We start from the raw sequence: 26,412 nt of genomic DNA, 5'->3' as shown, positions 1-26,412 counted from the left end.
CTAATTCTGGTATGTACACAGTCCTGTACATTTTCTTTAAAAAAAAAATAAACATAAGTCGGCGTTTTTTAAAAGCGATTTCTAATCTTTTGAATAATAAAAGTTCGTCCCGGAGATTTAAACTTTTGACGATCATTTGAGAAAAGCGGGAGCCCTTCAAGCCATGGCCCGGAAATGGGGCGCAGCCTAAATGCGCATTCCCTAGAGGGCGTGCGCATCTTCGGGTGTGTTCTTAAATTCACTCTGGAGTGCTAGAGGATGATCTGGTCGTTCTTAAATTCAGAGCGTTGTCAGATTGTCCGTTCGCAAATTCAGAGCGATTCGCTCTCGGACCGTCCAGAGCGCACACCGGATGCTATGGCCAAGGAGTAGGGTTGATGCGAGCGTTCTGACCTTACAACGGCAGTCAAACACCCAAACATACTGGCTAAAGTTGGCTAGCTACTTCCAGACACAAATGAGAGAACACCAACATTTTACTCGTATTCGCAGAGCTGGTTAGGCTGTTTTCATGTTATCTATAGGGTTGGTGACTAACTGTGCTGCTGGCAACAATATTGCGACGTTTACTGACATCGGTCATATTCAACCGGTGTTGCGTTTTCGTTAATTACTCGGTGAAATCGGAGTAGATAACCAGAGTGAATTTACGAACGCACCCTTCATTTTATGGTCGATGACGTTGACCATGTGATCAGGTAACCAAGATGGCGTCGGGGCAGCAGTGGGTGTTAGTGGAGATGGTACAAGCACTCTACGAGGTAATTTGTCTTTATTTAAATAGTTTTCATTTAAAGTTGTAGATGTATTCTGTTCAGTTACAACACACTGTCTCATATGTCGTTTGTGTATTAAACTATGTAAAAAGAGAGAAACGATAGATAACTCCGGTTTTTCAGGAAGTATACTTCATATTGTTACCAGATATGATTGACAGAATATTGTAGCCAATAGTCTTTCGTGTCAGAGGTGCGTCGTTCTATTTTGTAGTACGAGCCAATCGTAGTGAGATAAATATGAAGGGAGCTGTGAAGATTTTATAACATAACTTTACACTACATACATTTTCCTTTATCTTAATTTCGAAACACACACGTATTTCTTTTTTTTTCACCTGTTCCATGCTGAGGGCATATTTTGATAGTTTTTGGGTTGAGTTTGTTCCAACTTCATTGATCACCAGATAACTTATGATTTGAGAGCTAATATCTTGACAGTTAACTTTAGCATTGCTGATCAATATCCCGTGAAATGGAGCCACATTTTGTTAGTAGATATATTGTATGTTGAGTAAGTGATGTTATTTCCTAACAGTAGCCCAATTATGGACAAAAGGAGCCTTTTATAGTCCAAGGACCGTACATGTTCTGTTTTAAAGGTGAATTGGTTCGAAGTCAAAACAGCCAAATATTTAATGTAAACGTGAATCGATTCTCAGTTGCGGTACGGTTTTAGAAACATAAATCCCTCTACTTCCATGTCACATCAAAAATAATTTCACAAATGCAAAATACACTTACTGATGTAAGCGCTGCGTTAATCGAATCCGGTATCAGGATAAATAAAAAGCAAGGTCTGCTAACTTTCTTTAATTATGTTTAATTAACGCAAGCAATATATGGCAAATGCAATTTTCGTATATACAGGTTTGCTGTATCACCACGCAGGGTTGAACAGGGAACTCTGGAATGTGCGCAAACAACAGTTATTATACTATGCCAGCCATAGTTCCAACCCGTCTGTTGGCCTATCACAGTAGAGGCTGAGCGTGGTTTAAACTTTGCTCAGCCTATCGTTGGCACTCAGACTGGTCCCAGTCCCTTGGTGCTCGCAGGTGTCCGCATCTGGTCTTTGGGTAGATGAGATCTGTCTTGTTCCGCTCCCCAGATGCTACACTCAAACAGTTCCTTTTATGGTATTGTCCAGTGCTCTACCCTCCCTGGTTGGCCTAGAGATATGCACCCCTCCCCTCTCCAGATTGACCACAGCTTTTATAGCGTGTCACTCTATGTTGCTCAGTCTTTACACACACACACACAAACAATGCAGATGTAACAAAACAATATTCATCTTCATACAATATGGTAGCAGGCTATAGTGCATAAACATAAATCCTAACACTGTGTACTGTTTTAACAGTTGCAGCGGACAGTATTTTTCAGTTTGTGGCGTCTGTCTTCCGTTTACACACAGGTGTTCGAAGATGCAGATGGCTAATTAGCACAGGTAGTCCACTCTGTCTTCCATCTGTTTTCTATAAACAAGTGCTGTAACATGAAAATATTGGCAGTGTGGGAACCCTAACCCTAAAAAAGGTGTGTATCAATGAAAACATTATTTCAACGCTGATTTGAAAGAGAAGATCCTTATGCTTCCAAAACCGAAGTGTGTTAATGTTCAAACCGAGTGTCGGGGCTCTTAACAAAACTTGTGTAATGTAATGGAACTCAGTCATGATAATGGGCTAACCTAACAGGTATAGGCATCTGTGCTTGTCATTTTTTGGGACATGTCAGCATTGTTCTTGGTTAAAATGGAAAGACAGTAGACCTATTGTGTGTTGAGTTCAACTTTGCAAGTAAAATTAGTTGGACCACTTTTACTTGAGAGTACACTTGTCAACAACTGATTTACATGGTTTGGGAGAGGGGAAGTATCTAAGATACTGTAATGATCCTAGCGTTGGTAAGCATGATTACCGCTCCCCTATGGGAGCTAGCCTAGTTGTCTTGGAGCAGCCTTACCATGTTCAGCTCTGGAACCAAAGATACTTGAACCAAAGATACTGAGTTCAATTCACCCCTTGATTTACCAGACAATAGCATGAAGTTCAGAGTTGTGAATTGCAGGCAAAGCCATTTCCTATTAGGATACCTTTTTAGCCTACACCTCACAAGGCTAGGGCCTACAGTAACAACTAAGGAGTAAGGGTTTTTAAATTACAGGAGATCCCTAAACTGTATGACAATGGAGTTAATAAGCACGATTATATTGTGATAATCAAGGGTGCTGAGTTGAATTTACGCCTCGATTCAGAAGCACAATGAGGAATAAATGGAGCCCGGTAGGATCCAGAGCCGGAAATGCTCCAAGAAAGCCATGTCCCTTGGAGGAGCAGTAATCGTTTTCATCACTATGGTGTTTTAACACAAACTAAAGAAACCGGTTCAACGCCACCTGTTTTGTTAATAATACCCGCAGTATTTCAAAATATCCTGGTATACAGTATTATAAAATACCCTACCTGCTCAAACCTACTATGAAAGGGACTTTAATGCAGGCAAACATAAATCTGTTTTACCTAATTTCTACCAGCATGTCACATGTGCAACCAGAGGGGGGAAAAAAACTCTAGACCACCTCTACTCCACACAATGTTTGCACAGCATATTCAACTAGTAATCTCTCTTCCTGCTGAACCAGTTTTCACAAATCAGTGATTAAGCATGGAGATACAAAGCTCGCCCTCCATTTTTCAAATCTGACCATAATTCTATCCTCCGCATTCCGGCTTACAAGCAAAAACTAAATCAAAAAGTACCAGAGACGCACTCAACGTGGAAGTGGTCAGATGATGTGGATGCTACGCTACAGGACTGTTTTGCTAGCACAGACTGTAATATGTTCCGGCATTCATCCAATGGCATTGAGGAGTACACCACCTCAGTTACCGGCTTCATCAGTAAGTGCATCGATGACGTCGTCCCCACAGTGACTGTACGTACATATCTCAACCAGAAGCCATGGATTACAGGCAACACCTGCACTGAGCTAAAGGCCAGAGCTGCCGCTTTCAAGGAGCGTGCCAGCTGTTCCGGATGACTGTGTGATCACGCTCGCCGTAGGCGATGTTGGCAAGAGCTTTAAACAGGTCAATATTCACAAGGCTGTGGTGCCAGACGGATTACTAGGATGTATACTCAGAGCATGCGCGGACCCACTGGCAAGTGTCTTCACTGACATTTTCAACCTCTCCCTGACCGAGTCTGTAATACCTACATATTTCAAGCAGACCACCATAGTCCATGTGCCTAAGAAAGAGAAGGGAACCTGCCTAAATGACTACCCCCCCCCCCGTAACACTCACATCGTTAGCCATGAAGTGTTTTGAAAGGCTGGTCATGGCTCACATCAGCAACACCATCCCGGAAACCCTACACCCACTCCAATTTGCATACCGCCTCAACAGATCCACAGATGATGCAATTTCAATTCCACTCCACACCGCCCTTTCCCACCTGGATAAAAGGAACACCTACGTGAGAATGCTGTTCATTGACTACAGCGCAGCGTTCAACACCATAATTCACACAAAGCTCATCACTAAGCTAAGGACACTGGGACTAAACACTTCCCTCTGCAACTGGATCCTGGACTTCCTGATGGGCAGCCACCAGGTGGTAAGGGTAGACAACACATCTGCCACGCTGATCCTCAACACAGGGCCACTTAGGGGTGCGTGCTTAGTACCCTCCTGTACTCCTTGTTCACCCACGACTGCTTTGCCAGTCACGGCTCCAACACCATCATTAAGTTTGCTGACGACACAACATTGATAAGCCTGATCAACGACAACGATGAGACGGCCTATAGGGAGGAGGTCAGAGACCTGGCAGTGTGGTGCCAGGACAACAACCTCTCCCTCAATGTGAGCTGGACAAAGGAGCTGATCGTGGACTACAGGAAAAGGAGTGCCGAACACGCCTCCATTCTCATCGACGGGGCTGTGTCAGAGGAAGGCCCTAAAAATTGTCAAGGACTCCACCCTAGTCATAGACTGTTCTCTTTGCCACCGCACGGCAAGCGGTACCGGAGCACCAAGTCTAGGTCCAAAAGGCTCCTTAACAGCTTCTACCCCCAACCCCCCCTCCCAAGCCACGAGACTGCTGATCAAATCAACTGGCCACCCTGACTATTGACATTGACATGGCTGCTAATCACTATTTATTATCTATGCATAGTCACTTTATCCCTACCTACATGTACAAATTACCTCGACTAACCTATAACCCTGCACATTTACTCGATACCGGTACCCCCATATGTATATAACATCCTTATTTTATTGTTTATTGAGTAAATGTGTTTTTAACTCTTTCTTGAACTGAATTGTTGTTTAAGGGCTTGTAAGTAAGCATTTCACGGTAAGGTCTACCTGTTGTATTCTACGCATGTGACGAATAAGATTTGACCCTTTTCTCTCCCCAGGCACCTGCCTACCATCTGGTCTTGGAGGGGATCCTCATACTGTGGATCATCAGACTGCTGTTTTCAAAGACGTACAAACTACAGGAGCGTTCAGACCTCACAGAGAAGGTAGATGGTTTCACCCACCTGTGAGTGCATAGGACACTCTGGGATGGAAATTCTGAGTGTAACTGTTTCTGGCACAATGTGTTAACTCCGTAGTGTTTGTCTATAACAGGAAAAGGAGGACTTAATTGAAGAATGGCAACCAGAACCCCTTGTCCCTCCTATGTCCAAAGACCATCCTTCCCTCAATTATGACATAGTCACTGGGTAAGCTAATGATGCTTTATTGACTGTTTTTGAAGTGCAGTGAATGATCTCACAGCCTATACTGTAACATCTTTCCAAGTTGGCAAATCTAGCCAATTTTTTGCTTTACACAGTACAGTCAAATACCTGGGTCATGGTCAGTAGGGCACACCGTAGCAAGAACTACAATATGTGGTCTTGTTGAACAAGTTAATGTTGTACATGGTTTCAAAACAGTTTTCTGCCTACTAAACAGTACCCTGACCGGTCTAGCGGTCTACCTCACTTCTCTTCATTCTAACATCAAGTGAACCTTGTGTTGTGTTTAGCTAATAGCAGGTGTTTTATTTTACAGCCCACCAAGCCACAAAATCATTGTAAATGGAAAAGAGTGCATTAACTTTGCTTCATTTAACTTCTTGGGTTTCCTTGACAACGAGCGAGTGAAGGTCTGTACTATTTTAAGTAGAAGCATACCTTTTTTGTTTATTTTCTAAGATATTAGCCATTTTTTATTCAATTTTCATTAAATGTTGGCACAGTACAATGCTAAGATATGAGCAAAATACTTTAGATTAGACAAACACTAAGACAAACACTAAAACAAAAACAATCATTCAGTAATCATGGCTTATTGCACTGGTTCACAACCTATTTAGGTTACTGTACTCCAAATTACATTTTACTCTGCCTGCCTCAGTTCAACCGGTCGGGATTATTATTCATTTCACCATTAAGTCTGTTTTTACATGACAAATTATGAAATTTCCCATATTAATTATCCATGTGCCCTGTACCCCTATGGGCACTAGTACCCTATGTTGACAACCAATGGTGTATCTCTTGGGCTTAACCCTATAGACATGTTGGTTGTTTAGCAACACTGACACATGCACAACTATGCAGCAAAACAGACAGTTGGTTTAGAATGTTGACATGTAAACTATATTTATTCTCCATCCCAATGTTTATTGAAAACATAGATACATTTGCACAATGAGCAAATGTCTCTCAAATACGTCGTTAAAATTGTTGGTTGGTTAGCTAGCAAATGTTTTGCCATATTAGCATTGACATGAAATCAGTCAAAACAAGACTTTATTGTTTCTTCTAGTATCAAGAACAAGAAACTAGCTGAAACGAGTCACTAATGATTCCCCACATGGCTGTTTCTTGTCATTGTTGAGTTGCCAGATAGCGACCAACAACTCAGACTTCTGCCCCATTTGAAGGGTGCGCATCGTTTTCGTGACGTTGTCAGCTAACCCATCTATTTGTTTTGTTTTTAGTCTTTCTGAACATACCATCACTGCACATGCCTATAGCGGCAATGCATATTTGTAGAAGGACGAAAGCATTTCAATGAATTTCAACTGCTCTATTTCCCCTCTTTCTCTGACAGCAAAAGGCCTTGACTTCTCTCAGGAGGTATGGTGTTGGTACCTGTGGTCCAAGAGGTTTCTATGGAACCTTTGGTGAGTTGCTCTAAAGAAAAATCATGCTCTGAGAATGGCACCCTGGAGGAGATGGCTGCTGTTTTTACGGGCTTCTAACCAATTGTGCTATTTTGTGGGAGGTTTTTCGCCTTGTTTGTAACTTATTTTGTACATAATGTTCCTGCCACCATCTCTTATGACCGAAAAGAGCTTCTGGATATCAGAACAGCGATTACTCACCTCGAACTGGACAAAGATTTGTTCTTTAAGTCGTACGCAAAGGATTTACTCCAGATAAAGGTCCAAGCCACGCTATTTACCAATAGAGTTTTCATCTATATTTTTCGTAGCTGTCATTTACCACCACAAACCAATGCTGGCACTAAGACCGCACTCAACGAGCTGTATAAAGCCATAAGCAAACAAGAAAATGCTCACCCAGTGGTGGCGCCCCTAGTGGTCAGGGACTTTAATGCAGGGAAACTTGAATCCGTTTTACCTAATTTCTACCCGCATGTTACATGTGCAAACTCTAGACCACCTTTACTGCACAGACAGAGATGCATAAAAAGCTCTCTCTCTCCATTTGGCAAATCTGACCATAATTCTATCCTACTGATTGCTGCTTACAAGCAAAAACTTAAACTACTGAGCTAAAGACTAGAGCTGCCACTTTCAAGAAGTAACAACCCAGCAGCAGGACCGCTACCTCCGCCTTTGTGCAAGGAGGAGCACTGCCAGAGCCCTGCAAAATGACCTCCAGCAGGCCACAAATGTGCATGTGTCAGCATATGGTCTCACAAGGGGTCTGAGGATCTCATCTCGGTACCTAATGGCAGTCAGGCTACCTCTGGCGAGCACATGGATGGCTGTGCGGCCCCACAAAAAAATGCCACCCCACACCATGACTGACACACCGCAAAACCGGTCATGCTGGAGGATGTTGCAGACAGCAGAACGTTCTCCACGGCGGCTCCAGACTCTGTCACGTCTGTCACATGTGCTCAGTGTGAACCTGCTTTCATCTGTGAAGAGCACAGGGCGCCAGTGGCGAATTTGCCAATCTTGGTGTTCTCTGGCAAATGCCAAACGTCCTACACGGTGTTGGGCTGTAAGCACAACCCCCACCTGTGGACGTCGGGCGCTCATACCACCCTCATGGAGTCTGTTTCTGACCGTTTGAGCAGACACATGCACATTTGTGGCCTGCTGGAGGTCATTTTGCAGGGCTCTGGCAGTGCTCCTCCTTGCACAAAGGCGGAGGTAGCGGTCCTGCTGCTGGGTTGTTTCCCTCCTACGGCCTCCTCCACGTCTCCTGATGTACTGGCCTGTCTCCTGGTAGCGCCTCCATGCTCTGGACACTACACTGACAGACACAGCAAACCTTCTTGCCACAGTTTGCATTGATGTGCCATCCTGGATGAGCTGCTCTACCTGAGCCACTTGTGTGGGTTGTAGACTCCGTCTCATGCTACCACTAGAGTGAAAGCACCGCCAGAATTCAAAAGTGACCAAAACATCAGCCAAGAACATAGGAACTGAGAAGTGGTCTGTGGTGACAGAACCACTCCTTTATTGGGGGTGTCTTGCTAATTGCCTATAATTTCTACCTTTTGTCTATTCCATTTGCACAACAGCATGTGGAATTTATTGTCAATCAGTGTTGCTTCCTAAGTGGACAGTTTGATTCCACAGAAGTGTGATTGACTTGGAGTTACATTGTGTTGTTTAAGTGTTCCCTTTATTTTTTTGAGCAGTGTATTTTGAACCAGGGTCTGTAATGAAGCCTCTAGCACTGAGATGCAGTGCCTTCGACCGCTGTGTCACTCGGGAGCCCAAAGATATCAATCACAAAATATGCATTAAGAAGAAGAATCTTATCGTTCAATGGAAAGTTCACAAGACCATGCAAAATCACAGTTCCTTTCCCAGGACAAAATCAACTTAACTTACTCTTGCAACGCTTTGTTGACGTGTTTGCACTTCTCCCTCAGGATGGTGAAAATTGATTAAATATAACTTTTTTTGTGTGGGGGGGGGGGGGGGGACCACCTGTATATAGACCACCTGTATATAGCCTAGTTATTATTTAGCTGCTCTTTTCTGTTTTTACATTAGTTTATTTACTAAATATTTTTCTTAACTGCATTGTTGGTTAAGGGCTTGTAAGTAAGCATTTCATTGTAAGGTCTACTACCTGTTGTATACGACGCATGTGACAAATAAAATTTGATTTGCAGTTCAGTTATCCTCTTATGTATTTCAGATCTTACAAGATGTCCCTATGTGTCAACATGTACAAATGTAGACTGAAGTTGGTTGTCAGTCTGTACATGTACATCAATGTCGGTCTCTTAAAAAAAAAAAAAAAAAAAAAGATTTGTTCCATTTGTCTCCATAACTCCGAAATGTTTTTGGGGATCATTCCAGATGTCCACTTGGAGTTAGAGGATCGTTTGGCCAAGTTCATGAAAACAGAGGAGGCCATCATCTATTCCTATGGCTTTGCAACGATAGCTAGTGCAATACCTGCCTACTCCAAGAGAGGAGACATAGTGTTTGTGTAAGTTTCTCTCACACCCTCCCCATTGGTTCAACAAGCCAACTAGTCCTACTTGAATTTAGTCTCCAACAAGCATTTCTAATCATATTTATTTCAATCTTTCCAGGGATGAGGCAGCATGTTTCTCCATACAAAAGGGTCTCCAAGCCTCCCGCAGTTTCATCAAGTACTTCAAACACAACGACATGGAAGATCTGGAGAGACTGCTCAAAGAGCAGGAGATCGAGGATCAGAGGGTTAGTCAAAGCAGGCCTGCCACCATTTTGTCAACACCATCCACTTGACCAATCTCTACATCCCCATTCTCCACACTTTTTTATAATTTTTAAAGTGTGCACTTAAATACTCAGTGGGAGTATCTCAATTGCATTTACTTGCATCCTCTCTCCCCACCTCCTTCTCAAAACCCAGGGGAGGGATCTCTGACCTCATCCATTGTGTTTTGAGAAGGAAGCTTGGAGAGGGGACACAAGGAATCAAGGAAATGAATTGAGATTTTCCCCCTGGCATGGATTTAAAAGTATAGGAATGGTGGGGTACGTTTTGACTGATGGGAGTTTCCAACATAGTTCAATTCATGACGGGAAGTGCACACTTCAGAAGAAGGGTGAAGACTTGGAATGTAGACTCTTGTTGAGTCTCAATATCACCTTTACTGAAGCTTGCGCTTGTTCACTAGTCCCCACATTTAAAAGCATTTGATTGGTGTAGGCATATACCAGTCATTTCCTCTAAAATCGATGAAGGAAACCTAACAAGTGCACTCTGGGGGGGGGGGATTATTGGGACGCAATCTGTGTGGGAGGGCTGCCACCATTTTGTTTCAACACCATCCAGTTGACCTGTAAGTGTGTGGAGGCCATTTTGAAAGTCACACTTATCAAACCTATCTTGTTCTATTGCTGTAGAATCCTCGGAAGGCCAGAGTGACCAGGAGGTTCATCATAGTGGAGGGGCTGTATATAAACACTGCAGATGTTTGTCCCCTTCCAGACCTGGTGAGAGACCCAATACGGTTCCATTATATCCTAAGATGGTTGACCTTTTTACTGTTGAGTTGAGCACACCAATTGTTGATTCCCATAGAGCTATGTGTGTCATGTGGTACTTTGTAATGATGGTACTTGGTTCATATTATACAGTATTTTATTCAAAGTATCAACTGCAGCTATATAAATGAGCGCTCGCCCCTTTTTCCACTTTCAGGCTATCGGACAAGTTTCTAGCACGTTACAACAGAATATAGTGTTTGGTATGTTCCACCTTCCATCTCATATTTCTATTGGCCACCAGGTGAAGCTGAAGTACAAGTACAAGGTCCGCATCTTCCTGGAGGAGAGTATGTCGTTCGGGGTGCTGGGAGAACATGGCAGAGGGGTTACGGAACACTTTGGGGTCAACGTGAGTAGTACGCCACACAGCCAACCCTATATGATGGATTAATCTGGGTCATGTTCATTAGACACCAAACGGAAGACAACTGACTGAAACAGGGAGGAACTACCTGGACAATTAGAAACGCTTGCGTCCATTTTCTGTTGCAAAAAAACGTTTTAAAACATCTTTGATTGTGTGCCCTAGTGAACATGACCCTGGGTTCTGTGTTGTGGATCTCACTACCCTCCCATTGGCTCCTATTTGTCATTTTCAGATTGACGATATTGACCTCATTAGTGCCAACATGGAGAACGCTGTGGCTTCCATAGGCGGCTTCTGCTGTGGAAGGTCGTTCGTCATAGACCATCAGGTATTGATAATGGGCTTTTTACAGATTGGAGTGCAGTATTTCCCAGTCATAGGCTTGGAGGCCCACTGTGTAAACTGGTTTTGGTCCCTGAACTGTCTCTTGTTATTTCCAAAGGACACACACTTGGAGCAATTCCCATAAGCAGTTTACACACACACGCAAACATACACACACACACACACGCAAACCGAACATGCTGGGGTACTGTTTCTCTGTGTTTGTCTCTGTCTGTCATGCCAGGGGTACTGTTTCTCTGTGTTTGTCTCCGTCTGTCAAGCCAGGGGTACTGTTTCTCTGTTTGTCTCCGTCTGTCAAGCCAGGGGTACTGTTTCTCTGTCTCCGTCTGTCAAGCCAGGGGTACTGTTTCTCTGTTTGTCTCCGTCTGTCATGCCAGGGGTACTGTTTCTCTGTTTGTCTCCGTCTGTCAAGCCAGGGGTACTGTTTCTCTGTGTTTGTCTCCGTCTGTCAAGCCAGGGGTACTGTTTCTCTGTGTTTGTCTCTGTCTGTCAAGCCAGGGGTACTGTTTCTCTTTTTGTCTCCGTCTGTCAAGCCAGGGGTACTGTTTCTCTGTTTGTCTCCGTCTGTCAAGCCAGGGGTACTGTTTCTCTGTGTTTGTCTCTGTCTGTCAAGCCAGGGGTACTGTTTCTCTGTTTGTCTCCGTCTGTCAAGCCAGGGGTACTGTTTCTCTGTTTGTCTCCGTCTGTCAAGCCAGGGGTACTGTTTCTCTGTTTGTCTCCGTCTGTCATGCCAGGGGTACTGTTTCTCTGTTTGTCTCCGTCTGTCAAGCCAGGGGTACTGTTTCTCTGTGTTTGTCTCCGTCTGTCAAGCCAGGGGTACTGTTTCTCTGTGTTTGTCTCTGTCTGTCAAGCCAGGGGTACTGTTTCTCTGTTTGTCTTCGTCTGTCAAGCCAGGGGTACTGTTTCTCTGTGTTTGTCTCCGTCTGTCAAGCCAGGGGTACTGTTTCTCTGTTTGTCTCTGTCTGTCAAGCCAGGGGTACTGTTTCTCTGTTTGTCTCCGTCTGTCAAGCCAGGGGTACTGTTTCTCTGTGTTTGTCTCCGTCTGTCAAGCCAGGGGTACTGTTTCTCTGTTTGTCTCTGTCTGTCATGCCAGGGGTACTGTTTCTCAGGTCTGATGTGTTGTTTCTCAGCGTCTCTCAGGCCAGGGGTACTGTTTCTCTGCCTCCCTGCCCCCCATGCTGGCTGCTGCAGCCATAGAGGCCCTTAACATCATGGAGGAAGACCCAGGTAGATGAGCGAGACACACACACACACACACACACACACTCACTCGCAACAATGATTCTTCCAAACACACACACCATATCTTACACTTTTAATTGCCCCCTGATATTCATGTCTATCAACTAATTAGTTTATTAAATTCCTATCAAATGACTCCAGACTTTCTTTTGACTATTCCTGATTTGAATTGGCAACGCTTCAGTGAAACACCATGTGATCAATTTGAGTTTCTGATCCAAACCACATGCACTGTTCACAACCTGGACAGCTTTTCCTCTCCTCCAATAAGGACGTTTCTAGGAATGGCAGTCCAATGTCTAAGTGTGTATGTGCATATGTCCAGTGCAAGTTATTTTCAGTGTTTGTGTTATTAGGTGTAATTGGTGCTTGAACAGTACATTTGTGAATGCTAAGTATGCCTACGTGCATGGGTGCACTCACGCGTGTCTCACAGCGTGAGATGAGCTGAGGTCGAGTGCACTTAGCACTGCTGAGCAGACCCCAGTCTCACTCCCTGTTGAAAAGGCGCCAGCCACACACTGGCCAAGGTAAACTAATTACTGTACGCCAGCTGGAACTTGGCTCGCCTGGTGCTTCAATCTGAGAATGAAAAATACTGAACCTTTCCCTTCTCTTGTGTTGTAGAAATTTTTACCATCCTGAGGGAGAAGTGCAAACACGTTCACAAAGCGTTGCAAGAGTAAGTTAAGTTGATTTTGTCCTGGGAAAGGAATTGTGATTTTGCATGGTCTTGTGAACTTTCCATTGAACGATAAGATCCAGGCCTTCTTAATGCGTATTTTGTGATTGATATCATTGGGGCTCCCGAGTGGCACAGCGGTTTAAGGCACTTCATCTCAGTGCAAGAGGCGTCACTACAAACCCTGGTTCATTTCTAGGCTGTAGCACAACCGGCCATGATTGGGAGTCCCATAGGGCGATGCACAATTGGAGTAAAGTTTACATACTTAGGTTGGAGTCATTAAAACTTGTTTTTCAACCACTCAACACATTTCTTGTTAACAAACTATAGTTTTGGCAAGTCGGTTAGGACATCTACTTTGTGCATGACAAAAGTCATTTTTCCAACAATTGTTTACTGACAGATTATTTCACTTATAAATTCACTGTATTCCAGTGGGTCAGAAGTTTACATACAATAAGTTGACTGTGCCTTTAAACAGCTTGGAAAATTCCAGAAAATGATGTCATGGCTTTAGAAGCTTCTGATAGGCAAAATGAAATAATTTGACTAAATAGGAGGTGTATCTGTGGATGTATTTCAAGGCCTACCTTCAAACTCAGTGCCTCTTTGCTTGACATCATGGGAAAAATCAAAAGAAATCAGCCAAGACCTCAAAGTCAGAAGTTTACATACACCTTAGCCAAATACATTTAAACTCAGTTTGTCACAATTCCTGACATTTAATCCTAGTAAAAATGCCCTGTCTTAGGTCAGTTAGGATCACCACTTTATTTTAAGAATGTGAAATGTCAGAATAATAGTAGAGTGATTTATTTCAGCTTTTATTTCTTTCATCACATTCCCAGTGGGTCAGAAGTTTACATACTCAATTAGTATTTGGTAGCATTGCCTTTAAATTGTTTAACTTGGGTCAAACATTTTGGGTAGCTTCCCACAATAAGTTGGGTGAATTTTGGCCCATTCCTCCTGACAGAGCTGGTGTAACTGAGTCAGGTTTGTAGACCTCCTTGCTCGCACATGTGCTTTTTCAGTTCTGCCCACAAATTTTCTATAGGATTAAGGTCAGGGCTTTGTGATGGACACTTCAATGTTTTGACTTTGTTGTCCTTAAGCCATTTTGCCACAACTTTGGAAGTATGCTTGGGGTCATTGTCCATTTGGAAGACCCATTTGCGACCAAGCTTTAACTTCCTGACTGATGTCTTGAGATGTTGCTTCAATATATCCACATCATTTTGCCCCATGATACCATCTATTTTGTGAAGTGAACCAGTCCCTCCTGCAGCAAACCACCCCCACAACATGATGCTGCCACCCCCGTGCTTCACGGTTGGGATGGTGTTCTTCGGCTTGCAAGCCTCCCCCTATTTCCTCCAAACATAACGATGGTCATTATGGCCAAAGTGTTGTATTTTTGATTTCATCAGACCAGAGGACATGTTTCCAAAAAGTACGATCTTTGTCCCCATGTGTGGTTGCAAACCGTAGTCTGGCTTTTTTATGGCAGTTTTGAGGCAGCAGCTTCTTCCTTGCTGAGCAGCCTTTCAGGTTACGTCGATATAGGACTCGTTTTACTGTGGATATAGATACTTTTGTGCCTGTTTCCTCCAGCATCTTCACAAGGTCCTTTGCTGCTGTTCTGGGATTGATTTGCACTTTTCGCACCAAAGTACGTTCATCTCTAGGAGACGGAACGCGTCTCTTTTCTGAGCGGTATGAAGGCTGCGTGGTCCCATGGTGTTTATACTTGCGTACTATTGTTTGTACAGATGAACGTGGTACCTTCAGGCGTTTGAAAATTGCTCCCAATGATGAACCAGACTTGTGGAGGTCTACAATTATTTTTCTGAGGTCTTGGCTGATTTCTTTTGATTTTCCCAGGATGTCAAGTAAAGAGGCACTGAGTTTGAAAGTAGGCCTTGAAATACATCCACAGGTACACCTCCAATTGACTCAAATTATGTCAATTAGCCTATCAGAAGCTTCTAAAGCCATGACATCATTTTCTGGAATTTTCTAAGCTGTTTAAAGGCACAGTCAACTTAGTGTATGTAAACTTCTGACCCACTGGAATTGTGATACTGTGAAATAATATGTCTGTAAACAATTGTTGGAAAAATTACTTGTGTCATGCACAAAGTATAGATGTCCTAACCGACTTGCCAAAACTATAGTTTGTTAACAAGAAATTTGTGGAGTGGTTGAAAAACGAGTTTTAATGACTCCAACCTAAGTGTATGTAAACTTCCGACTTCAACTGTATGTCCTAGCAGTCAGGTTGTTCCCATTATATTAACACTGGTCCTTGCGGGGGGAAAAAGAGTGAAAACCAATCATGTTCTGTTATAAGTTCCACCCGGCACAGCCAGAAGAGGACTGGCCACTCCTCAGAGCCTGGTTCCTCTCTAGGTTTCTTTCTAGGTTCCTGCCTGTCTAGGGAGTTTTTCCTAGGCACCATGCTTCTGAATGGCTTGCTGTTTGGGGTTTTAGGCTGGGTTTCTGCATAGCACTTTGACATCGAGTGATGTAAAAAAAAAAAAAAAAAAAAAAAAAGGCTATATAAATAAATTTGATTGAAATGAAACCAAACTGAAGCAAACAGTGAAGGCTGGGCGTGGGAGTAGTTGAAGCGAGACGCAGACATTTTCAGTTATTTATTACACCTTTTAACAATGAGATCTCCACACGCAATCGCGCTGCTCTCACGAAACCTTCCCCTTTTTACCTTCTTCGCTCAACCTCTGTGCGGGAACCATGGGGTTATCCATATGTGTTTTTAGACATTTTGAAATCCTATCCACCAAACTATAACAGCAGTCTCTCACAGGGCTCACTGTTTTCCATGGATTCTCCCTGCGACTGTTCCATGGTGTCTGCTTAGTGTCTCTTCCTCTCGTCTGGCAATAGGATATCTCTTAGGAGACCCACATGTCTCTCTTTATCCAGATCCCCCCCCCCCCCCTCCACTGCTTATATTGGCTGTCTCTATACTATAGCTAGGCTATACATCAGCGCAGAAAATCAGTCTTGTTCCATAGGGATGTAGTAAGTATTTCATATCTGACACAATGTACTGGGAAGTTAACAAAGGGGTCATATGATTGGAACATCGAAACATTTCCATTCAGGATCTACCCCAGTGTTTTTTACCCAAAAAGGCTCAGGATTTACCCCAGTGTTTTTTACCCAAAAAGGCTCAGGATTTACCCCAGTGTTTTTTACCCAAAAAGGCTCAGGATTTACCCCAGTGTTTTTTACCCAAAAAGGCTCAGGATTTACCCCAGTGTTTTTTACCCAAAAAGGCTCAGGATTTACCCCAGTGTTTTTTACCCAAAAAGGCTCAGGATTTACCCCAGTGTTTTTTACCCAAAAAGGCTCAGGATTTACCCCAGTGTTTTTTACCCAAAAAGGCTCAGGATTTACCCCAGTGTTTTTTACCCAAAAAGGCTCAGGATTTACCCCAGTGTTTTTTACCCAAAAAGGCTCAGGATTTACCCCAGTGTTTTTTACCCAAAAAGGCTCAGGATTTACCCCAGTGTTTTTTACCCAAAAAGGCTCAGGATTTACCCCAGTGTTTTTTACCCAAAAAGGCTCAGGATTTACCCCAGTGTTTTTTACCCAAAAAGGCTCAGGATTTACCCCAGTGTTTTTTACCCAAAAAGGCTCAGGATTTACCCCAGTGTTTTTTACCCAAAAAGGCTCAGGATTTACCCCAGTGTTTTACCCAAAAAGGCTCAGGATTTACCACAGTGTTTTACCCCAAAAGGGTCAGACTCCTCGGTTTCTATCTACTTGGGCTGGCACCCATGTCTCACTGGGCCATGGCTCCGGCGGACCTGCTCTCACTTAGACAAAGCCAGGCCACTGGTACTTTTCAGCTGTCATTTACATAACAAAGGTTAACTGTGGACTTTAACACCTTCTCACAAAGCAACTGTTTTGATTATGCAGAGGTTGTTGATTCTGCTTTTCACAAGTCCTCATTGTCAGCCCTAGATATGGAAACCCCTTGTCCCTAGTATAGCAGCAGGGTGGAACACTGGTGTTACTGTGGAAAAGCAGTGCTAGAGAACCTCCTTTCCTTGTAAATAGCTTCCCAAAGCTGAAAACTGCAGCAACGCTAAAAGGGAAGCATGTTCAGAGTTATGACCACAGGGTTGCTAAGAATTCTTCTGTTCCCAGAAGTCTGTAGGGAGAGAGCGCCTCATATTCAATATGCGTTAGACATTGGGAAATTCGGTGTTGGCTTCTCAAGGGTTTGAAGAAGAAATAGTCCTTTCAAAGTTGTAATATTTATCTGGTTTAGATTTTTATTTTAATGTATGATTTGGTGAATAAATATTTTCAAATAGACTCTTTTAATCTGCTGTGAAATCTGTATTTTACACTATTCTCATGTGGATGTCGTCTCTGTATTGCAGAAGTCCTGGGATGAAGGTAGTAGGGGAAGCTTATGCCCCTGCGCTTCACCTACAGCTAGAGAGAAGCTCTGGATCCAGAGACACGGACGTGAGGATGCTTCGCAGCATCGTAGATTACGTAAGACATCTACATTTGTATGACATATTTAGAACACTAGTGTCTTAATGATAAACATTGGCTTTACTATGTTGAGTTTTTCAATTTAAAATGGTTTGCCTTGATTCTTGAGTGTTGCTCATAGGTGAGTGTTTTTACCTTACGTTACATATGAAGGAAGTACTGTAGAGATATGGATACCATGAGTTTCTTTAGGTTAGGTTTTGTTTGATGGTTTTACTGTTCTTCATTGACCAGTGTTTGGAGAGACAGATCGCACTCACCCTAGCTCGGTACTTGGATAAAGAGGAGCGGTTTCTCCCTCCGCCTTCGTAAGTTTATCAAATATATATTTTTTTATATATATTAACATAAAGGTTATGTATGCAGTTTTTGTTGTTGTAAATTAGTAGAATATCTATTGGAAGTTATCATAGCATTGAAAGATGACATTTGCCATGACTGCCCCACTGTCTGCAGGATCCGGGTAGTGGTCACCATCGAGCAGACAGAAGAGGAGATTGAGAAAGCTGCATCCTGCATCAAAGAGGCAGCTCTGGCTATCCTCAAATGATTCCTGGCTCTTGAACAAGCAGACCTGGAGTTCTCCGTTCTCAGTTTGCCGACATTCCCAGGATTCACCTCCAGGCTTCGCAGAGCATCAATTGACAGGGAAGTTGGAAAGTTCCATCAAGGCATAGCCAGGTGCGTTCATCCACAAACTCGAGGAGCAGAAGACTCAAGGTGGACAACACTTTCTGTGAGGATCGTTGTCGATTTTTAAATCAGATTATCCTTCTCACGGCTACTTTATTTATGTTTGACCTCCCATTTGCTGATGGTCCTCATTCACCTTCTCACGTATAAATGAATGTAAAATCTGGGCCTCGTCCCCCAACCGTCATTCAGTTCACTATCTGTTTGAATGAAGGTTGAAAGTCTTAACTAATAAACAATAAATATTTGTAACCAAGAGCTGGTTCATTTTGTAAGTCAAATTACTTAACTACTTACTTTTTTTTTTTTATACATACTGTATTGTGAAACCGTTTTTGTTTTTTATATACTTCTACATCTGCATTGCTTTCTGTTTGGGGTTTTAGGCTGGGTTTCTGTACAGCACTCTGAGATATCAGCTGATGTACAAAGGGCTATATAAATACGTTTGATTTAATATACTGACAAAAACCAAATTGTGTATACTATGATTTTCCTTCTTTTGACTAAATGTTAGATTGTATTCCAAAAAGAGTTCAATATTATCGCACTGCATTGTATGAAATGCACCTATTTAGTTTTTTTTGTCTTGTATACTAATTCATATTTGATTCCAAGCGGTCACTGATTTTAAGCCTTGCGAGATTGTTTCACCAATCGCCCCACTTGGCATCATGGTTAGGTCAGCCTGCATTGGCACCCTGACGGGATTTATCATTGGGGATTTCTTTTTATGTTAGGCTCTTTGTGAACGTATTGCAATTTTGTTCTGTTACTGATCATTAAGTAACTTGCCTCAGTGTTTTTACGTGTTTGATTTGAACAGTTAATTTTCTTCATTAGATCACATAAATGATTGTTACACAGAATGAATTGCATACAAATTTCACAGAATGTAATTTGAGAGTTTTAACACATGCCAACTTGAATATAAATATATTTGCACTGTATATGCATTGTGATGCACATCAATCTCGTTTTCATGTTGAAGCCTATTGTTGAGTGACATAATGACACTACTGCAAGACACACTAGTGTCACTTATTTTGTAACACAAAGACACTCACTGGTTCATTTATAAAACATCCAATATGCAGTATATTATGTGCCTTTGTGTTGCTAACTGTGCTATCAGTTTGATTGACTATTAATCAAATAAATGGGAAAATGGTAACTTAGTATCATTTTTGGGGGGGGGGTCGTCATCAAACCGGGATGGGGCTGGAGCAATGTAACCACTCATATTTATGGATCATCCAAGGACAGGACATCCATGATATCTAAATTATAGTTTTAACCATGTTGAGGCTATACAGTGTTTGTTTACGTTTACAAACATTGGAGTAAAACAAGTTAATACTTTGGGTTCTGATGGAAGACAACTGTTGAACTAATAAGTTCATGAGGATTTATACTCTATATTGTTCAAGAATCAATGGGTATATAATTAATTTAAAAGTACCAAAATGTATGTAGAAATCGCATATTTCGGCTTTAAGGGTTAGTAAAATTATGGTAAAAAAAAAAGTTCCTTATTGTAGGTATCGACCAATGCGCACGTGACGCGCAAATGATCCACAAAGTAGACCTCTCAGAAACAATGTTGCGCTTCAAGGTTTTTAACGTATCACATATTTCGCCCGTAGATGGCGCTTCTCCCACAACACAAAGCGCCCCAAAGTTGCTTCACTCCTTGGGGGAGAGATCCACGCTACGTCATGTGTGAAGAAAGCTGACGTTTTTAACTAGGATACTTCGGGCAACAGTTAAGGAAGGAATAGCGACTCTCGACGACTCTCCCTCTGAATGCACTGGATGAAATTCGCCGTTATTTTTCAGAAAAAACTAGCTACTATAAACAGGAGTTTCGTTTATTGCACACCGTAGTTTTTATCCCATTGAGTGCTACTTACTACTTCAATTTTTCCCCAGACGAATTCAATCTCCCAAGATAATAATTGAAATACCTGTAGTGCATATCGGATGAGACTTTCCTAGGTCAAGTTTCATAAAACTGCATGAGCACTTTGTGGAACCATGGCATGGATAAAGAGTGGTGTTTTGATCAATCTCTTCAAAAGCTTCCTTATTGCGGTTGTATTGGCTCCAAGTTTGAGATCCGCAGGTAAGTGCTCCTTTGGAATTCGCAGTTATTTATAACTTCGTGTTATACGCTACTCTGTCAGATTTTATGTCAGTGAGTACTCTCAAGTACTTTTAACTTGCGTAGTTAAATAAACCTTAAATAAGAAATGCCATCCGTTTCTGAAGTTTGAGCAATCATTTTCACACACATAAATATGTAATTCTTATTCTGTGTTGCATCGCAGGGATAGGTTCTGAAAGAGTTGATTGGAAAACTTGAAGTGGTTTCTTTTCCTATGATTCCAGTCGGACTTCTTCCAGTTCTTTTCTTGTCTGTGGGACGTTTGGATTTGGTTCAACAAGCACGTCCATTGTTGTTGGGGCGGGATACATTCAGGTTGTGATGATCAGACCTCGGTCATTTTAAATCAAGATGCTAGTGGAACAGGAGAGTGTGTTTTCCTCATCCTATTAGGCCCGCTTATTCAAGGAATAGAATAGAGTGGTGCACTGTATTGGACAAGTTCAAAATGTAGCTATCTTTGTCCTGTTTTTGATGTGTATGATCTGAAATGTTGTCGGCCTACAGACTGAACTGAAGAGGCTGTTTTGGTGCCATGACACTAAATGTGTCCATCGTATGATATTCAGTATCCATCTCCTATAAAACCAAGGAATACTAAGCAGAGGCCACGGTTGGTGAAGGTGTTAATCAGTTGCCTATTTGAAAGTGATCTCTTGTCTTTGTCAGTCTTGCTAATTCATTTAGACCCTGGTGGGGGGTGACAGATGTTGGGATTTCCTGTTTTCAGCTTGGGTCCCCAGGTCCTGCCATTTGGTATCAGGTCAAAGGGGGGTAGGACAGAGATTTAGGACCATGTAGGCCTAACTTGTATCTCCAGGTCCCCTCAAAGGACCTTCCAATAACATATAAAATAACGTCATTAACTACCTTAGTAGAATTAAATTGGTTCATGATTGGGGGATAAGACTATAGGCCCATTTGATTGAAAGGAAAAAATGGTATGAAACTCCAATGGAATTGCTTTCAATTGCAGCGGATTTTTTTTGAACGACAAATCAAGCAAAAGGGTTTGCTCTTTTCACCTGGGGTGGTTAGTTCGTTTTTACAAATTCTGTAACTTATTGGCTACTGGTCATGCAGGCTTCTTTTTTTTTTTTTACTGGCTGGCTGGCGCAACAGTCTCTCTTCCAGGGGTTTGGGTATAAATAGAATAGAAGTGTCTGTTGATGGGGCCAGGCACAGCTTGGCCTGGGGAGGTATGTGAATGGGGGTGAGAGGGGGCAGGGGGTATCCACAGAAGGCTCACCTCTTCTGCTCCTTACTCACATCCCATCAAAAGGTGTTGGGGGATATTCCAACTGGCCATTGACATGCTAATAGTTTCACTTGCTAATAACCGGCCCTTGAACTTACAGGCCTATAGTCTTTACCATCGAACAAAGGAGCATTTCTCCTCTAAAGAGTAGTTGATTTTTAGAATGTGAAAGTGTTGAGGCTGTCTTTTAGTCTTGAGTTGATGTCTATCCTCTTTAACTGTAATGATTATGCATACATGGTGTTTTAAATGCACCTTTTGTATGACTTTTCTTCAGAAAACATTATTTACATTAAAGGCTATATGGGTTTTATTAATTTATTTAACCTTTATTTAACTAGGCAATTCAGTTAAAGAACAAATTCATATTTATAATGACGGCCTACACCAGCCAAACCTGGATTCGAACAGCCTGGATTCGAACCAGGGTGTCTGTAGTGACATCTCTTGCACTGATATGCAGTGCCTTAGACCGCTGCTCCACTCAGGAGTCCTCCTTGTATGTTCAAGCCATGGCAAAATCCAGGTATGTCAACGTGGTGATAACTGGACCTCTTCATTTACTTCTAAAACAACTTTGTGTTCATGCAACTCATTTTTTTTCTTCATCTCAAGCAAAACCATAACATACCTTTTCCAGTGTTTCTCCCTGCAGTGCCCAACCCTAATGCAGTTTGAAACTTGCAATAGTAACAGCAGGTCAAAACGATTGATGTCTGGCCCCTTTTTCGGTGTAGAGTAAACAGACCATGCTTGGTGTTGCAACAAGGTGCCCTCTAATTTAGTGATTTGAATTAGTTTAAGAGCATAATAAACACATCTCTCATGGTAGTGGATCACTTATATGTGGTTTGTAATACTAACCAATAGCTTTGCTACAATCACAACACACAACCGGTGATGCTATTAACAGAACTGCCTCACACAATTTTATTGAAGGGAACTATTGATAATAGTCGCAGGGCAAGGGGACTTGCAGAAGAAGAGTTACAAACAGGGCAGGTTTCTCTTTTTGCTTTTTTTTTTTTACTGCCTCCACTATCAACTCACCCCGACCCTCTCCCTTTCCTCCTTTGCTATCAACTCTCCCACCCCCAACCCTCTCCCTTTCCTCCTTCGCTATCAACTCTCCCACCCCCAACCCTCTCCCTTTCCTCCTTCGCTATCAACTCTCCCACCCCCAACCCGCTCCCTTTCCTCCTTCGCTATCAACTCTCCCACCCCCAACCCGCTCCCTTTCCTCCTTCGCTATCAACTCTCCCACCCCCAACCCTCTCCCTTTCCTCCTTCGCTATCAACTCTCCCACCCCCAACCCTCTCCCTTTCCTCCTTCGCTATCAACTCTCCCACCCCCAACCCGCTCCCTTTCCTCCTTCGCTATCAACTCTCCCACCCCCAACCCGCTCCCTTTCCTCCTTCGCTATCAACTCTCCCACCCCCAACCCGCTCCCTTTCCTCCTTCGCTATCAACTCTCCCACCCCTCAACCCTCTCCTTTTCCCCCTTCGCTATCAACTCTCCCACCTACCAACTCTCTCCTTTTTCTCCTTCGCTATCAACTCTCCCACCCCCCAACCATCTCCCTTTGCTCCTTCGCTATCAACTCTCCCCCAACCCTCTCCCTTTCCTCCTTCGCTATCAACTCTCCCACCCCCCAACCCTCTCCCTTTCCTCCTTCGCTATCAACTCTCCTCTCCCTTTCCTCCTCCGCTATCAACTCTCCCACCCCCCAATACTCTCCCTTTCCTCCTTCGCTATCAACTCTCCTCTCCCTTTCCTCCTCCGCTATCAACTCTCCCAACCCTCTCCCTTTCCTGCTTCGCTATCAACTCTCACACCCCCAACCCTCTCCTGTTCCCCGCTTCGCTATCAACTCTCACACCCCCAACCCTCTCCTGTTCCCCCTTCACTATCAATTTTCCCACCCCCCAACTCTCTCCTTTTCCCCCTTCGCTATCAACTCTCCCACCCCCCAACCCTCTCCCTTTCCTCCTCCGCTATCAACTCTCTCCCAACCCTCTCCCTTTCCTCCTTCACTATCAACTCTTCCACCCCTCAACCCTCTCCTTTTCCCCCTTCGCTATCAACTCTCCCACCTACCAACTCTCTCCTTTTTCTCCTTCGCTATCAACTCTCCCACCCCCCAACCATCTCCCTTTGCTCCTTCGCTATCAACTCTCCCCCAACCCTCTCCCTTTCCTCCTTCGCTATCAACTCTCCCACCCCCCAACCCTCTCCCTTTCCTCCTTCGCTATCAACTCTCCTCTCCCTTTCCTCCTCCGCTATCAACTCTCCCACCCCCCAATACTCTCCCTTTCCTCCTTCGCTATCAACTCTCCTCTCCCTTTCCTCCTCCGCTATCAACTCTCCCAACCCTCTCCCTTTCCTGCTTCGCTATCAACTCTCACACCCCCAACCCTCTCCTGTTCCCCGCTTCGCTATCAACTCTCACACCCCCAACCCTCTCCTGTTCCCCCTTCACTATCAATTTTCCCACCCCCCAACTCTCTCCTTTTCCCCCTTCGCTATCAACTCTCCCACCCCCCAACCCTCTCCCTTTCCTCCTCCGCTATCAACTCTCTCCCAACCCTCTCCCTTTCCTCCTTCGCTATCAACTCTCCCCCAACCCTCTCCCTTTCCTCTTTCGCTATCAACTCTCCTTTCCTCCTCCGCTATCAACTCTCCCACCCCCAACCCTCTCCCACAGTTGAGCTGTGAAGTAAGGCGAGAGGTAATGAGACTGGACGTGGTAGAGAAGTTAGCCAGAGTTCAGCCAGCTAATCTAGTGTTAACTCAGGCCGCGGATGGAAATCTTCAAAGCTGCTCCCTGCTCCGGGTTCTCCCGCATCTCAACAACAGTTTTGATCCCCCCCTCTTAATTTTTCATAATATTTGAGCCATGCCAATAGCATAGCTTGCAAATGCAATTTTGGCAAGCTTACATTTGTTTGTCCTCTAATGCATTACAATTTGGCATAGTGAGGCGTACCTTTGTAGGCTTGGCAGCTTTCCTAATTGGCATGGTCTAGATTTGGAGATTTATATAAATGTTCGTCTCACTCACTAACTCAACACATGAAGGGGGTTCATATCAATGTGCCCTCATGCCTATAAGGAGTAGTTTGTTGCCAGTGGTCAGAGAACAGTAATTGTCTCCTTTGTCCTGTAATTACCAGCTGGTGACAACTGTGAGGAGAGAAACTGACATGGTAGTTGACGTGTTGATGTACACAGCACTCCCCTCCAGCAGAACAGGAGCGAGGAGGAGAGGCTAAGATATGGTGTGTCAATACGACTGAGCAGCTATCACACGAAACCCATGCAGATGTGCACCAACGATGACATGCAGTGTCAGCATAGAGAACACAGTGTCAGCATAGAGAACACAGTGTCAGCATAGAGAACACAGTGTCAGCATAGAGAACACAGTGTCAGCATAGAGAACACAGTGTCAGCATAGAGAACACAGTGTCAGCAAAGAGAACACAGTGTCAGCAAAGAGAACACAGTGTCAGCAAAGAGAACACAGTGTCAGCAAAGAGAACACAGTGTCAGCAAAGAGAACACAGTGTCAGCATAGAGAACACAGTGTCAGCATAAAGGCCTCATTGTGCGTTCTCAAGTTGTGGTCAGTGGTTCCCTATATGCTCGTCCCCCAACCCTCTCCCTTTCCTCCGCCGCTATCAACTCTCCCCCGACCCTCTCCCTTTCCTCCTCCGCTATCAACTCTCCCCCGACCCTCTCCCTTTCCTCCTCCGCTATCAACTCTCCCCCGACCCTCTCCCTTTCCTCCTCCGCTATCAACTCTCCCCCGACCCTCTCCCTTTCCTCCTCCGCTATCAACTCTCCCCCGACCCTCTCCCTTTCCTCCTCCGCTATCAACTCTCCCCCGACCCTCTCCCTTTCCTCCTCCGCTATCAACTCTCCCCCGACCCTCTCCCTTTTCTCCTCCGCTATCAACTCTCCCTCGACCCTCTCCCTTTCCTCCTCCGCTATCAACTCTCCCCCGACCCTCTCCCTTTCCTCCTCCGCTATCAACTCTCCCCCGACCCTCTCCCTTTCCTCCTCCGCTATCAACTCTCCCCCGACCCTCTCCCTTTCCTCCTCCGCTATCAACTCTCCCCCGACCCTCTCCCTTTCCTCCTCCGCTATCAACTCTCCCCCGACCCTCTCCCTTTCCTCCTCCGCTATCAACTCTCCCCCGACCCTCTCCCTTTCCTCCTCCGCTATCAACTCTCCCCCGACCCTCTCCCTTTCCTCCTCCGCTATCAACTCTCCCCCGACCCTCTCCCTTTCCTCCTCCGCTATCAACTCTCCCCCGACCCTCTCCCTTTCCTCCTCCGCTATCAACTCTTCCAACCCTCTCCCTTTCCAACTCCGCTATCAACTCTCCCACCCCCCAACCCTCTCCCTTTCCTCCTCCGCTATCAACTCTCCCACCCCCCAACCCTCTCCCTTTCCTCCTCCGCTATCAACACTCTCCCACCCCCAACCCTCTCCCTTTCCTCCTCCGCTATCAACACTCTCCCACCCCCAACCCTCTCCCGTTCCTCCTCCGCTA

At 44.0% G+C, this 26,412-nt stretch overlaps 2 protein-coding genes across 3 annotated transcripts in view; both read left to right on the top strand.

The window, feature by feature from the left end:
• Positions 1–223: 223 nt before the first annotated feature.
• On the top strand, positions 224–19,601 carry sptlc1 (serine palmitoyltransferase, long chain base subunit 1). The gene is made up of 15 exons (XM_055875539.1): positions 224–761; positions 5,209–5,316; positions 5,426–5,520; positions 5,855–5,948; positions 6,902–6,974; positions 9,366–9,498; positions 9,605–9,734; positions 10,407–10,496; positions 10,792–10,899; positions 11,150–11,245; positions 12,393–12,489; positions 13,132–13,186; positions 17,614–17,731; positions 17,969–18,042; positions 18,191–19,601. The coding sequence occupies exons 1-15, from the start codon at positions 708–710 to the stop codon at positions 18,282–18,284; spliced, it is 1,419 nt and encodes a 472-aa protein (XP_055731514.1). The 5' UTR covers positions 224–707; the 3' UTR covers positions 18,285–19,601.
• Positions 19,602–20,154: 553 nt separating this feature from the next.
• The window catches only part of ror2 (receptor tyrosine kinase-like orphan receptor 2), a 143,589-nt gene continuing 137,331 nt past the window's right edge, over positions 20,155–26,412 (top strand). For both annotated transcript variants that reach the window (XM_055875534.1, XM_055875533.1), the window contains exon 1: positions 20,155–20,552. In XM_055875534.1, coding sequence (XP_055731509.1) covers positions 20,465–20,552 — 88 coding nt within the window. In that variant the 5' untranslated portion in view covers positions 20,155–20,464. The remainder of the gene's footprint in view (positions 20,553–26,412) is intronic.

Source organism: Salvelinus fontinalis, chromosome 21 (assembly GCF_029448725.1).
Source record: "Salvelinus fontinalis isolate EN_2023a chromosome 21, ASM2944872v1, whole genome shotgun sequence".
NCBI classification, from domain to species: domain Eukaryota; kingdom Metazoa; phylum Chordata; class Actinopteri; order Salmoniformes; family Salmonidae; genus Salvelinus; species Salvelinus fontinalis.
The sequence above is the reverse complement of the archived record's forward strand: the minus strand, read 5'-3'. Positions and strand labels throughout refer to the sequence as shown.